Below are 13,264 nucleotides of genomic sequence, written 5' to 3'. Positions count from 1 at the left end.
CTCACTAAAATAAGATGCCTAGTTACGGCCTTGGTAGTATTCTTAAAGACCATCTTTCGCTGCGTACATATTTGTCAATCTAATGGACAATTCATTGGTGGAGGATACAGATGAGCTGCAATGTACAGTGCTTGTATGGAATTTTGTGAAACTAAAGTATCCAATACAATACAAGGTAGGTCTTCCGATTTAAAGTTCAATGGAATGTTCATTAAAGCCACGAAGGACTTTTTATTCGACAAAATGTCATCCTTTCAAATGCTATATGTTTTTGTATGTGGGATTTCCTGAGTGCTTATTTGTTACTATTTCTTTTAGAAGACAATCGTAGTATTTACATGCAGACACACTATTCTTTAATGCTCTATATCCGCAGGAGCATCAACATACATTTCGTGAACAGATGATAAATATTGAACAGTTTTTTTTATATCTGTTAACGGATTTGTGTCGATCATTCACACAGTTCTCTAAATTAAGGACCATGTAGGTGCACCTATACTGTAGGTGCAATAGTTGGGATGTAACTGTAGGATACAATAGGAATAGACTGATTTTGAAAATATAGTGGAATTCGAAAATTTACCTCCTTGTGATGTCGAACATAGCTGATGCTTATTGCATATCAATTCCTTTATTGTAAACTAAACAGGGAGGACTTTTCTTTTTCATTAGGGAAGTTAAAGAGCTACACCAGATAATATATTGGAGAACATGTATTTATGAATAATTTGTCAAGTGCGTACGTAGTCTCTCAAACATTTTTTGAAAATAAACAAGCAGAGAATAGTTTAATGTATTGTAAGCCTAGCGGATTATGCAAATGTGAAATATTAAAAAGAAGATGTGGTATGATTGTCAATGAGACAACACTACACAAGAGACCACAATAACAGAAATTAACAATAATAGGTCACCGTAAGGCCTTCATCAATGAGCAAAGACTGTCATCAAAGCTCACAAGGGAAATCTACATTTAGAAGACTTTTTTCACATTCCTCATTTAACATTATCATTGCAACTATATGTCAATGTAATACCTAGTTCCCTTATTCAAACATTTTCTCTAAATATTCGGAAAAGGGTACGTAGTATAGGTCGTTAAGAAGAGGGGCGAAAGATCCCTGAGGGACAATCAAAATCATAGATCGACAATAAATTGACCACGCCATCGATGCAAAGATTCATCTTAAACAATAGTGTATCATCATAACATAGAAAGACACACTCGAAAATAACAACTGTAATGCCTTCCTCAATCAAAAGACATATTAACACATGCGAACATACACTGATCGAATACATTTGAAAAAAGGGTATAGTTCTAGCTGTCCATTTTTTGTCTAAAATTATCCAGCAGGTCTCGTGTATGGATTATTTATCTTTAAGTTTTCAACGATTCTATTTTCGCTTTCCCTTAGTGTGTTGCCTATGAAGAAGCTTTATGCACCAAGGGTTTCGATTTAATTTACGTTTGATGATTGCCATTGGAAGCATTACAATTGCAATCATGGCTTAGTTTCTCCTTTTAGAAAATACGTGTCAATATTGACTACGAATGTATACTATCGTCATGACCACAGTTCTTTGAATTTTTCCTCGATTGAGGTGGTACACTACAGGGCAATAACTCTATTAACATCAGCTGAACGTTTTAAATACGTTCTGTTGATAAGGATTTTTTTCGATAAAGTGTATGGTTGGCTGGTTGACGTTTCGTCCCCGATGATATCACCAGCCAAGTAGTAATCACTTCAATGTTGACATAAATATCAATTATATTGACATTTTTATAAATTTCTTGTTAACAAAATTATGAATTTTTCGAACTACGGATTTTCTTATCCATGGCATAGATTACTTTTGCCTTATTTGGCATAACGTTTGGGAATTTTAGGTCCTCGATGACCCTCAACTCTGTGAAGCAAATATTTTTTCTAAATGTTAAACGAGCCAAATTAATTCAAGTCAAGGTGTTTGGTATCAAGCGAAACACTTATATCTGCATGACATGACCACACCAACCAATGCGATAGTGGAAATGAAACTGATCACTTTCATAGTTGATTCTTTTTGCTTGGGCTTTCATTTGCCTTTGGGGGGGGGGGGGGGGGGGGGAGGTTGTAAATCTTTGTTTTGTGGTTTGGTGCAGCATTGATATGTCCGTTCTATTTTGTTTTCCAAAGATAAAGAAAAATCATCTTTTACAATTTTATTACATCAAGTACTGCAATGGCCTATATCCTCTCTACGGACACACTTTCTGAAAAACACATACTAAAAAATCAACAGACACATAAAAATAACTAATATCTGAATTAAAAATTGAGATCTCATGATATATATTTGTATAGGTTAGAAAATATTAGTCAACAAGTGAATCTGTGAGCTACTGCTCACTAATGATACAATCGCCTGCTTAAAGTATTCGGCTACAAATATAACAGGAAGGTTTTAAGTGAGTTATCTGAAAACGCATCACACAGTTCAACTAAGTTATATAAAGACTTAACCCTAAATTCAGAAATACTATAATATAGTTCATGAGAACAGTGTGATAAAAATTTTCAACTTGGCTATCATGTGTAAAATGATACAAGTGTTCAGTAAACAGAAAATTGTTCGGTGATGAATCTGAAAACGCCTCACATGATAAAACTGATTAATATTAACCCTTAAACAAATTTTAGATATCCTTGAATTGTAGTTCCTACGAAAAGTTTGATGAAAACTTCGCTATCATGTATCAAATGATACAATTGTTCTGTAAACAGGAAGTAGTGGAGTAATGAATCTGAAAATGCATCAAATGGTAAAGTTTACTTATATATATACGTCTGAGTCAGTGACAACCCTACAACAGATGTATCCATCGGATCGCCATCAATGATGGTGATACATGGCTGTGTATATATATATATATATACAACTCGTCTAAACATCAACCCAACAATGTTAGATCTGTAAATTTGCTTTCGCAAATTTTTGGTTCTTCCCTCGCCGGGATTCGAACCCATGCTACTGTGATATCGTGACACCAAATCGCCTGCACTGCAGCCGTCCCGCTAGACCACACGACCACCTGGGCTCTCAAAAAAAGAGCTTTCGGTGGGCATGTGTTACCTTTCCACGTCAGTTTTAATCTAGCGGCGTACTACAGTACATGATATATAAGGCATGAAGATGTTATTGTTACAGATCAGCTAAATTATCTATAGTAAAGGATCCTACAAATTAATGTAAGATACAGTCACAGAAAATAAATTTACATATCTAACATTGTTGGGTTGATGTTTAGACGAGTTATATATATATATATACACAGCCATGTATCACCATCATTGATGGCGATCCGATGGATACATCTGTTGTAGGGTTGTCACTGACTCAGACGTACTTATGAATATAATTATTTTCTGTGACTGTATCTTACATTAATTTGTAGGATCCTTTACTATAGATAATTTAGCTGATCTGTAACAATAACATCTTCATGCCTTATATATCATGTACTGTAGTACGCCGCTAGATTAAAACTGACGTGGAAAGGTAACACATGCCCACCGAAAGCTCTTTTTTTGAGAGCCCAGGTGGTCGTGTGGTCTAGCGGGACGGCTGCAGTGCAGGCGATTTGGTGTCACGATATCACAGTAGCATGGGTTCAAATCCCGGCGAGGGAAGAACCAAAAATTTGCGAAAGCAAATTTACAGATCTAACATTGTTGGGTTGATGTTTAGACGATGTAACAAAAACCCCTTATACAAAAGAGAGTATCAATATCTTATTTCTAAATAAGTATAGATTGTCGGATTTTCTACACATTGATACAGTAAAATATCAGCAGCGAGTCACAATGTAAACCTGTGTGGCTGGTGAGTGCAGCGAACGAGCTTAAAAGTTTCACATTACCATGATAACGTCGAGTGGCTGATATTTTACGATAGCTATACGACAAAATCCCGATTATCAGTTTTTCATTTTATTACTGGTCTTTTCCCTCTTCCTAAGACAGTTTTAAGCATGATTAAAACAAGCTTGATAACGTCTCCTCTCGCATTGTGACGTCACTGATAACTTCTCCTCTCACATTGTGACGTCGCTGATAATGCCTGGTCTCGTTTTGAAGCCTTTCTACGATAACTACGGAGCGACAGAGCAGGGTGTTATAGGCATAGGGAAGGACGATAAAACCTTATATATGTGTATCGAATGTCTGGCGATTGTAACCTATTTGTGACCTGTACTGAAGTTTCCATGATTCATGATGATGTCGTTGCTATATATTAATATTGTTAAGGCAATATAATATTTCTAATTAAAGGCTAAACGAAGGAGTATACTTACTAGTTTATACTCGCATATGTAGCGAGCAGTATCGGTACAGGGTGATCGACTCCAAGTCCATCAACTGCCGAAGTTCACAATGTACACACAGGCTTCATTAATATCAAAGGGAAGGTCTGAAATAATTTACCGAACATTAATTTTGAATTTCGTATTAAATAACGCAAAAGGGACAATTTCAATTGTTTGATACCCGTTTAAAGTTCAATCGGATTGTGATTGTATTAGAAAAAGTGAAAAAAACAAATATACAAAACGATCGTCAAACCCATTAGTCTAAAAACAAACTTTAGTAATTGCTGTTTGGAGTGGGCAAAGGCTCCGTGTTGACGATAGTAATTTGACAAATGATAGTTTACTTTTACAAATTGTGACTTGGCTGGAGAGCTATTTCATTGACACTTATATCCATCTTCTTTTATCTATTCACAATGCAATGAAATAAAACGGAATTATACTAAGAGAAAACAAAAGTAAACGAAATACAACATATAAAAACAAGCGGTGATGTCAGGTGCTCTGGAAGGGTAAGGAGATTCCACCCAACTAGTGGCACATGTTGGTTGTAAATGTAAGTACAAATCCGTAGTTCAGTGCAATTAGGTAGATCACATTCGAAAAATAACTACTCTTTTTTATTCTTTTATCTTGTTATCGACCAAATGAGAAAGTGCTGAACACTATTAATCTATTAATGTTTCCCAACCTTTTTATACACATATATTGTTGAATACAATGTACTGTCCTGTAGATGACGCAGTTTTTTGTGTGTTTTTTTTTTTTGCTGTCTCATCGACTTTTGGTGTATAGACTTTTGCTAAATTATCATAAAATTTACCTGATCCAAATGGTAGCTCATTAAATGAAAAGGGACCATTTTCTATGGCAAATGTAAAGGTTCCATCGTTGTCAATATCATTTGCACCAGTCCATATAACAAAATCATTGACTATAAAGAATTAAATGTAAATGAGCTTCATCATGTTCATCGAAAATCAGTAGATAAAGGACGAAAGGTATAGAAATAAATATGCGACGTCAAACTGTGACATATATCGGTAAAAGATGCATTTTTCGACTGATTTTTTTATCATTCAAACTGATTTAACTTGAAAACGAGTTCATGGACCTCTATTTTTTTAAATGACGTTTGTTTTGATAACGTCATAATATATTTTGTACAAATTTTCTTGAAAAAAGACAATTATGCAATGTGAATGCTAAATATTCATCAAAAGGCCCTTTTTTGGTCAAAAAATTACTGCAAATTTAACAGTTTTCATACATATTCTTAAGTATCTGAAAACTTGACTAAGGTTCAAGGTATTCAGATAAACAAAACAAATTTGGCATTAAACAAGTTACCATGGCAACAATACATGACTTGATTGCATATTTTCTAAAATTTTATAATTTTCCTCGTGTTTATCAAACTTTAAGTATATTTTAGATTGAAAAAGTATGTGCGTGCGCATCAGCTTTATATTTGGTGAGATTATGTCAATAGTTACAATAAAGCTTTTGTTAAATTATTTTATTGTTTCTTGGCAGCGCACGAGGTTTCCACAGCGAAAATAAAGATCGAAACTGCTTACATGTACATTCTGTATTTTTTATCGTTTTTGTGAATAACAGTAAATATTATGAAGTAATTTTGACGTCATCAGATAAAAAACTTTATTGGTTTTTTTATATTTCTTGACCTTATGCATTTCTAAACATTATGTGCCAATTTTAAATAGTTATCAAACATTTATTTTCTTGTGCCAAAGCCAGGTCTGAATGCCCCTACAGATCTGTACATGAAATTTTCAATATTGGATCAAACGTTATCGTATTCAAGATAGAAAGGTATGAATATTAATACCGACTTTGATGAAAATATTAAGTCCTTAAAACTTGATAAACTAAATCCCTAGTTTGTCATATTCCTGACTAGAATTTTCAAAGAAACAAGATAAATTAATTATGTTGAGGTTGTAATTAACAAAAATAAGAGTAACATCTATGTGAACTGTTATAATCTTTGCCGCATCTAGCTAGGTAAATTATTTGTATGAAAAAATGGGTTAAACCTGATTTTATAGCTAGGACAAGATTATAATCATAATTTATAGTATTTTCAAGTTGTAACCAGTTTTTGTAAACCTTCTTTAGTTTTTCAAGATGTGACCAATGGAAACTAGATATATCAGTCGTTTTACCTTAAGTTTTGGTAAGTCTTTAGGAAAAAAAATATTGTTTCGTTAAACGAAAGCCTTTTAAGGACCTAACAAAAATATAAATCAAAGTCGATATCACGATTTAAATCGTTATCATGAAATACAAAATTGTTTTCACAGAATAAAATATTCATCATAAATTTTTGGAACTAGTTACAACATCTTTAATATTTGTAAATCTTTATAACTTATCAATTTCGTTGTCACATTTTTCGAAACGAATTTAATTATTTTGTTATCACAGTTGTTTTTTTTTATTATGTAATTCATGATTACGGAAAAACTTCATTTAAAAATATTTAATAATACATTCTCAACTTACGAATATTAAATTCATTTTGAACAGCATTGGCTTCTTGTGCAGTGTTCGGTCTCCACAGGTAGGCACCATCTGTCGAGGCACAATTATCCTTAAATTAAGTAAATAGTTATCAAAGGTACCAGGATTATAATTTAGTACGCCAGACGCGCGTTCCGTCTACATGAGACTCATCATTGACGCTCATATCAAAATATTATAAAGCCAAACAAGTACAAAGTTGAAGAGCATTGGGGATCAAAAATCCAAAAAGTTGTGCCAAATACGGCTAAGGTTATCTATGCCTTGGATAAGAAAATCCTTAGTTTTTCGAAAAATTAAAAGTTTTGTTAACAGCAAATTTATAAAAATGACCACATTATTGATATTCATGTCAACCCGAAGTGTTGACTACTGGGCTGGTGATACCCGCGGGGACGAAACGTCCACCAGCAGTGGCATCGACCCAGTGGTGTAAATAGTTATCAAAGGTACAAGAATTATAATTTAGTACACCAGACGCGCGTTTCGTCTACATAAGACTCACCAGTGACGCTCATATCAAAATATTATAAAGCCAAACAAGTACAAAGTTGAAGAGCATTGGGGATACAAAATCCAAAAGTTGTGCCAAATACGTAGATGACATTCATATCATATTTACATTTCGTTCATTTTCGCAGATCTCGTGGGTATAGATGAACCACGAAAATAAATCTTCAACGAATGACAAATTTTCTATAAACCTGTATATAGATATAAAATGAGGTATGAGTGCCAATGAGACAACTCTCCATCCAAGTCACAATTTACAAAATGTATAGGTCAAAGTACGGTCGTCAACACAGTGCCTTGGCTCACACCTAACAGCAATTTATAATCGGCCCCAAGCAATTTCTAGTGTTAAACCATTCAAACGGTCAAATATATATATATATAAATATAGAGAAGCGAGAAACACTTAAGAACCGAATCAACAAACGACAACTACTGAACATCTGGTTCCTGATTTAGGACAGGTACAAACAATTGCAGCGGATTTAAACGTTTAAATGGTACCGCACCATTACCTTTATCTGAACCAATAGGTGAGTATTACAACATAGAAAGACACACTATAAAATATCTATTGAAATGGCTTTACTCAATCAAAAGATGTAGTAACACAAATGAACATACACAGAACAAATTAATTTTATCTATGCTACAATAAAAATACAAAATAATTATAATAAGGGATAAATAAATCAAAAGTTTAATGTTTAAAAATTTCAGAAAAACTTCAAACCTGAAAACACTCAGCCATTTGCAATACATTTATACACAGCTAAATGAAAATAATTTTGTTGTTACTTCTTTTGTCTGTATTATCTTCCGTTTAGGAACACCAATATTTTTTTTATAGCAATAAAACTATCCTGAAAATTGGTACACGTGGGGTGAATATATATCTACTATAAAACTATAAAATTGGTGCTCGATAACACTTCGTGTTCTTTATGTATAAGTGCCAGAGGTGTGATGTGTATACAGTATAAAAGGAGAAAGAAAATAATATCGATGTTCAAAGTACGAAGAAGTGACATTATATTAATTCCAAACACTTAACAAAGCTAGTATATTGGCCAGATGTATGTATGCTATATTTTTCTCTAATTCACGAAAACCGAATTTTGACTCCGGGCTCTTATAATTGTTTTGACAAGTTTCCACTGTAGTAGGATATTCTGATATTCAGGCAATAAAGGGGCAACCATAAGAAGCTAAATCAAATATATAATAGGTGCAATGTTGGGGGAGCGGGGGTAACTGTTTTTTGCGGATAGAGTCGAGTATAAAAACAGTAAATTTTCGCTTAAATTTTGAATTTGCTTATTTTCTTAGCTCTTGCTTGACCGGTTTACAGGATATTCTACCACAGAGAAGGTAACCTGTCGAAAATATTAATTTCCGGGGTCAAAAGTCGGTAATATGAATAAGGTCTGTCGGGGTCAGAATTACACCAAAGACACTTCAGTTAGTTGGTTGTACTAGTACTATTACAATCTATAAAATTAACCGGATTTTCAACAACGTACTCTATAAATCAAAAACGGATACAATGACATAATTATGAACAATGTAGAAAAACTTTTTAAGTCAGGAATTAAGAATTCTGAAATGTCACTTGATCAACATATTAAACATATAGTTACCTGTATTGTAATCTTATATTAATACTATCGTCTGCTTACAGATTAAGTAATGTATTGTTTATTGTTTATGGTTTTTGATTCTTGTTTGTTTTCGAAGAAACAGACACAGTCTTGCAAATGGGAATTCACTAACAAACTCACCGCAGCTGTATTCCAGGTAACACCATTAGCATCACCAGTGTTATAACAATTAGCACTACTTGGTTGGTTTGATAATAGCTTGAACCCTTTTGGGCAAGTTTCTGGAACACATGGCGCTTTTAAAACTAAAAAAGAATACAATTTCAATACAATCGAAGTTAAATCATAAAAAGATAAAGCGATGGCGTAATTATAATAACGTTATAAAATGAGCCCCATGTTAAGTTGATGCCACTGCTGGTGGACGTTTTTCGTCTGCGGGTTTCACCAGCCCAGTAGTCAGAACTTCTGTGTTGACATGAATATCAATTATAAGGTCATTTTTATAAATTTCCTGTTACAAAACTTTAAACTCTACGAAAAACTAAGGATTTTCATAACCCAGAAATAGATAACTTTAGTTGCATTTTGCACAATTTTTTTTTATAAGTTTTGTTCCTCAACGCTCTTTAACTTGTACTTGTATGGCTTAATAACTATTTTGATATGAACGTCTGGCGTACTAAATTATAATCCTGGTACTTTTTATAAATATATATCAATCGTCGTGTTAGTTGAAAGTAAGTCGACATTCATCAATATAAAAATAAATGCGAAATAAACACATGCAGAAGTAAAGTCAAAACAAAAGGAAAACAAAACAAATAATCTGAAAATGTTAACATAAAGAAATATTTAAGGACACATCTGAAACAAAATTCATTAATTGCTTGGAAAATAAAAAAAAGTCTTTGTTGGTTGTACAAAACGCCATCATTGTCGATGTTGAGCACAAACTAATTCAGAAATGGGAATGAAAAACTGTTCCAGGCTTCTTTTTTTCCCAAAAATCTATGTCTGTGAGTTTCCTTTACATTTCATTCGATTTGATATACAGTGACAAAATCTATCGCCTGATTTATTTGTCTACTTACATTTGCAACATGGTCGTTCATTGCAGCATTTTCCGTTATACGTCCATTCAGACCCGAAAGTCTCATTACATGGAACACCTTTTTTTCCACAGGTACCGTTGGAAGAGTGGCATATCCCAGAAAGAACTGAATAGTACAATACTCCGATACAATATAGCATGATTTACTTTGATATATACGTTAACATAATACAATAGGAATATAGATACAAAGTATTTGTTTATTTCTCAAAATGATTTGCTTAACCATGTTGAATATAGGACACAAATAAGAATTTTGTATTTTTTTCAAGAAAAAGTGTATATTTTATTGTTGCGTTATGATTTCTCATGAATAAAATTAACTGAATTTGCTGGAGATGCTCGTAACTCTGCGTAGAAAGTTTAAAATTAGTTCTTCCTCAATACAGATTTTTTTATTGTTCTTATGTCAACCTAGGAAAGTAGTGTTGAACAATTTTGTACAGATCCGTAGCTCAACAAAAAGTACTGATATTATCGTTGTAATATAAAGGTGTTTGTCCCCGAATTACTATAAAAACAAATGGTAGATAATTGTGTTAACATGATAGAATATCTGTAAATTATATAAAAAGGTTCTTACTTTGTCTGTTAGTTTAGCTTTCGAATGCAGAACGTTTGATCAGAGTGAAAGGATCGTACCTTTTATATTATGAGAGAGTCTAGCAGCTTAATCTTTAATCTTCACTACAGCGTTTTAAACATAAAGGATACTTACTGCCGCCATTTGACACATCAATTGTGCAAAAGATGAAAACAATCAAACAACAACACTTCATCATAACTCTGAAATGAAAACTCGTCTATATTAATTAAGATTCCAGGTTATTTAGAAATAAACTCATTATCCATACAGGATTGAAATTTTATATTTGCGCCAGACGCGAGTTTCGTCTACAAATGTGGAATCATTTAGAAAGAACCGTAAACCAGAAGTAAGCGCAGTGAGCCTGTATGCATTAAATGTTATATTTTGATCGCTAATTTCAAGTTCCAAAAACATGTAACAGTTTTTAAATTAAAGTCCCAACTTACCAATAAAAAGGATTTGGATGATGTGTGTTGTACGCATTTAATTTGTTATGATTTTGCTTTCAAAATATGTTAATAACGAGCATTACTTATCAAAACCACGGTAACTCCCTTTTTATGTGTTAAAATCGGAAGTGGGTAATCGGACTATCAAAAATAAAAAAAAAAAACTGTTGAATTATTTGTGTTAGGGATTGTATTGATTCGTTGGTTTTTAATTTTTATTCTTTTTGATTTTCTATTTTGAATGCCATTATTGTAAGGTTTACAATCTTATTTGTCAAAAACGTGTTTGAAATTCAATATTTTATATTCAATCAAGTTTAAGGTTATGAAAACATCCGCAAATTTACAAATTTGGTACGTCTTATTGTTAAATAAAACTTAATTCCTTTTTTTATATAATCTAATATAAAGAAAAGTATATGTTATGCAATATCAACATATAGTACTTCAGAGAAGTTGTTCTGTAACGGAAATATAACAGAACCCGAAAAGTGCTTGACAATGGACTAGCTAATTCAGAATATATATTTGTTACTAGGCTGTAAACAACAAAGCCATATGTTGTAGGCTAACGTAGTTGATTTACTCTTAAAAATGACTTAATTATTATTTTTCATCGTTAGTAAAGTTTGTATTTTTAGTCTTACACATTTGACGTTTTGCTGAGTTGAAATTTATCTGATGGAATACTCTGTTATATTGAAACCTGTTGAAACCGAATCTCTTCGTAATTTAAGATTTTGTTCTGTTTTAGACGATGTTCGGTTATATCAGATTCACAACGTTAACAATTTGTATGACGGTGTTAACAGCATGTTTCGTTTATACAGGTTTTCGATTTATACAGGTTTTCGGTTTAACCAGTTTTCAATGTATTACCTCTTTTTTTTAAATTGTATTGAACAAATTCAAATAACTAGAATATCGTTTGTACGAGAATCATTGAAAACTTACCGTAATGTAAAATAGCAGAGTCGTAGATAGAAAGATGATTTTTGAAATACAGTGGCTACTTAAATACTAAGTTAGATAAAAGGATTGGTGAATGTCTGTGTGATTTAAAACATCGATTAGTGACATATGTTGTTTTTCTGTCTTAATATTGACTGAATAAGCAAATATTGTTAAACGTGTTACTAGCTTTAACTGTCACTAAACTATTTTCAATTATCTATGGATATTGTAATTTAATCAGCAAACAGTAAAATCAAACAAAAATAAGAACTCAGAGGAAATTCAACGGAAAGGCTCTAATCAAATGACAAATTCAAAAGCTCAAACACATCAAATAACCGGATAACATATGTTATATTCGTGACTTGGTAGAAGCATTTTGTATTAAAAGAAATGATGGATTAAGCCTGGTTTTATAGCTAGCTAAACCTTTGCTTGTATAACAGTCGCATCCAATTTAATCACTTTGACCACAATGTGTGAATAAAATAAACAGACACAACAGGCAAAACTGAAAAAAGGGATACAGCAGTAAACATTGTGTTACAATCATAATCACCACAAAAACAAACAAATATGTAACAAAAAAGGACAAAAATATATAAAGACAATACACATTAGCCAGACTCGTCTTTCCTCTCAAAACGACACACCCAGGGCGCTAAACTCCAAGGAGATGACATGTCAAATTGAATAAACCAAACATACAATTGATAACTAGGGGAGGGCTGGGAACCCGCTAACATGTTTAACCCCACCACATTATATATGTATGTGCCTGTCCCTAGTCAGGAGCCTATAATTGAGTGGTTGTCGTTTGGTTATGTGTTACATATTTGTATTTCGTTAATTTTTTGTACATAAATTAGGCCGATAGTTTTCTCGTTTGAATTGTTTTACGTTGTCATTTCGGAGCTTTTGATAGCTGACTATGCGGTATGGGCTTTGCTCATTGTTGAAGGCCATACGGTGACTTATAGTTGTTAATTTTTGTTTCATTTGGTGTCTTGTGAGGAGTTGTCTCATTGACAATCATACCACATCTTTTTTTATAGTTGCAATCAGAATGTTTACACTGGAAGTCGGAAATATTAAGATCCTGAAAATGTGTTTATAATTGAACATATTACTTATGAT

The 13,264-nt window shown here is 32.8% G+C and overlaps 1 protein-coding gene across 1 annotated transcript; it reads right to left on the bottom strand.

The window, feature by feature from the left end:
* Positions 1-2,197: 2,197 nt before the first annotated feature.
* Positions 2,198-12,176, bottom strand: LOC143048985 (uncharacterized). The gene is made up of 8 exons (XM_076222817.1): positions 12,128-12,176; positions 10,854-10,921; positions 10,116-10,241; positions 9,202-9,326; positions 6,890-6,977; positions 5,184-5,294; positions 4,346-4,461; positions 2,198-2,263 (listed from the first exon to the last, which is right to left on the bottom strand). Exons 2-7 carry the CDS (start codon positions 10,915-10,917, stop codon positions 4,406-4,408), a joined length of 570 nt encoding a protein of 189 aa, XP_076078932.1. The 5' UTR covers positions 10,918-10,921; positions 12,128-12,176; the 3' UTR covers positions 2,198-2,263; positions 4,346-4,405.
* Positions 12,177-13,264: the final 1,088 nt, after the last annotated feature.

Source organism: Mytilus galloprovincialis, chromosome 10 (assembly GCF_965363235.1).
Source record: "Mytilus galloprovincialis chromosome 10, xbMytGall1.hap1.1, whole genome shotgun sequence".
NCBI lineage: Eukaryota > Metazoa > Mollusca > Bivalvia > Mytilida > Mytilidae > Mytilus > Mytilus galloprovincialis.
This window is presented reverse-complemented; position numbering and strand designations above follow the sequence as displayed.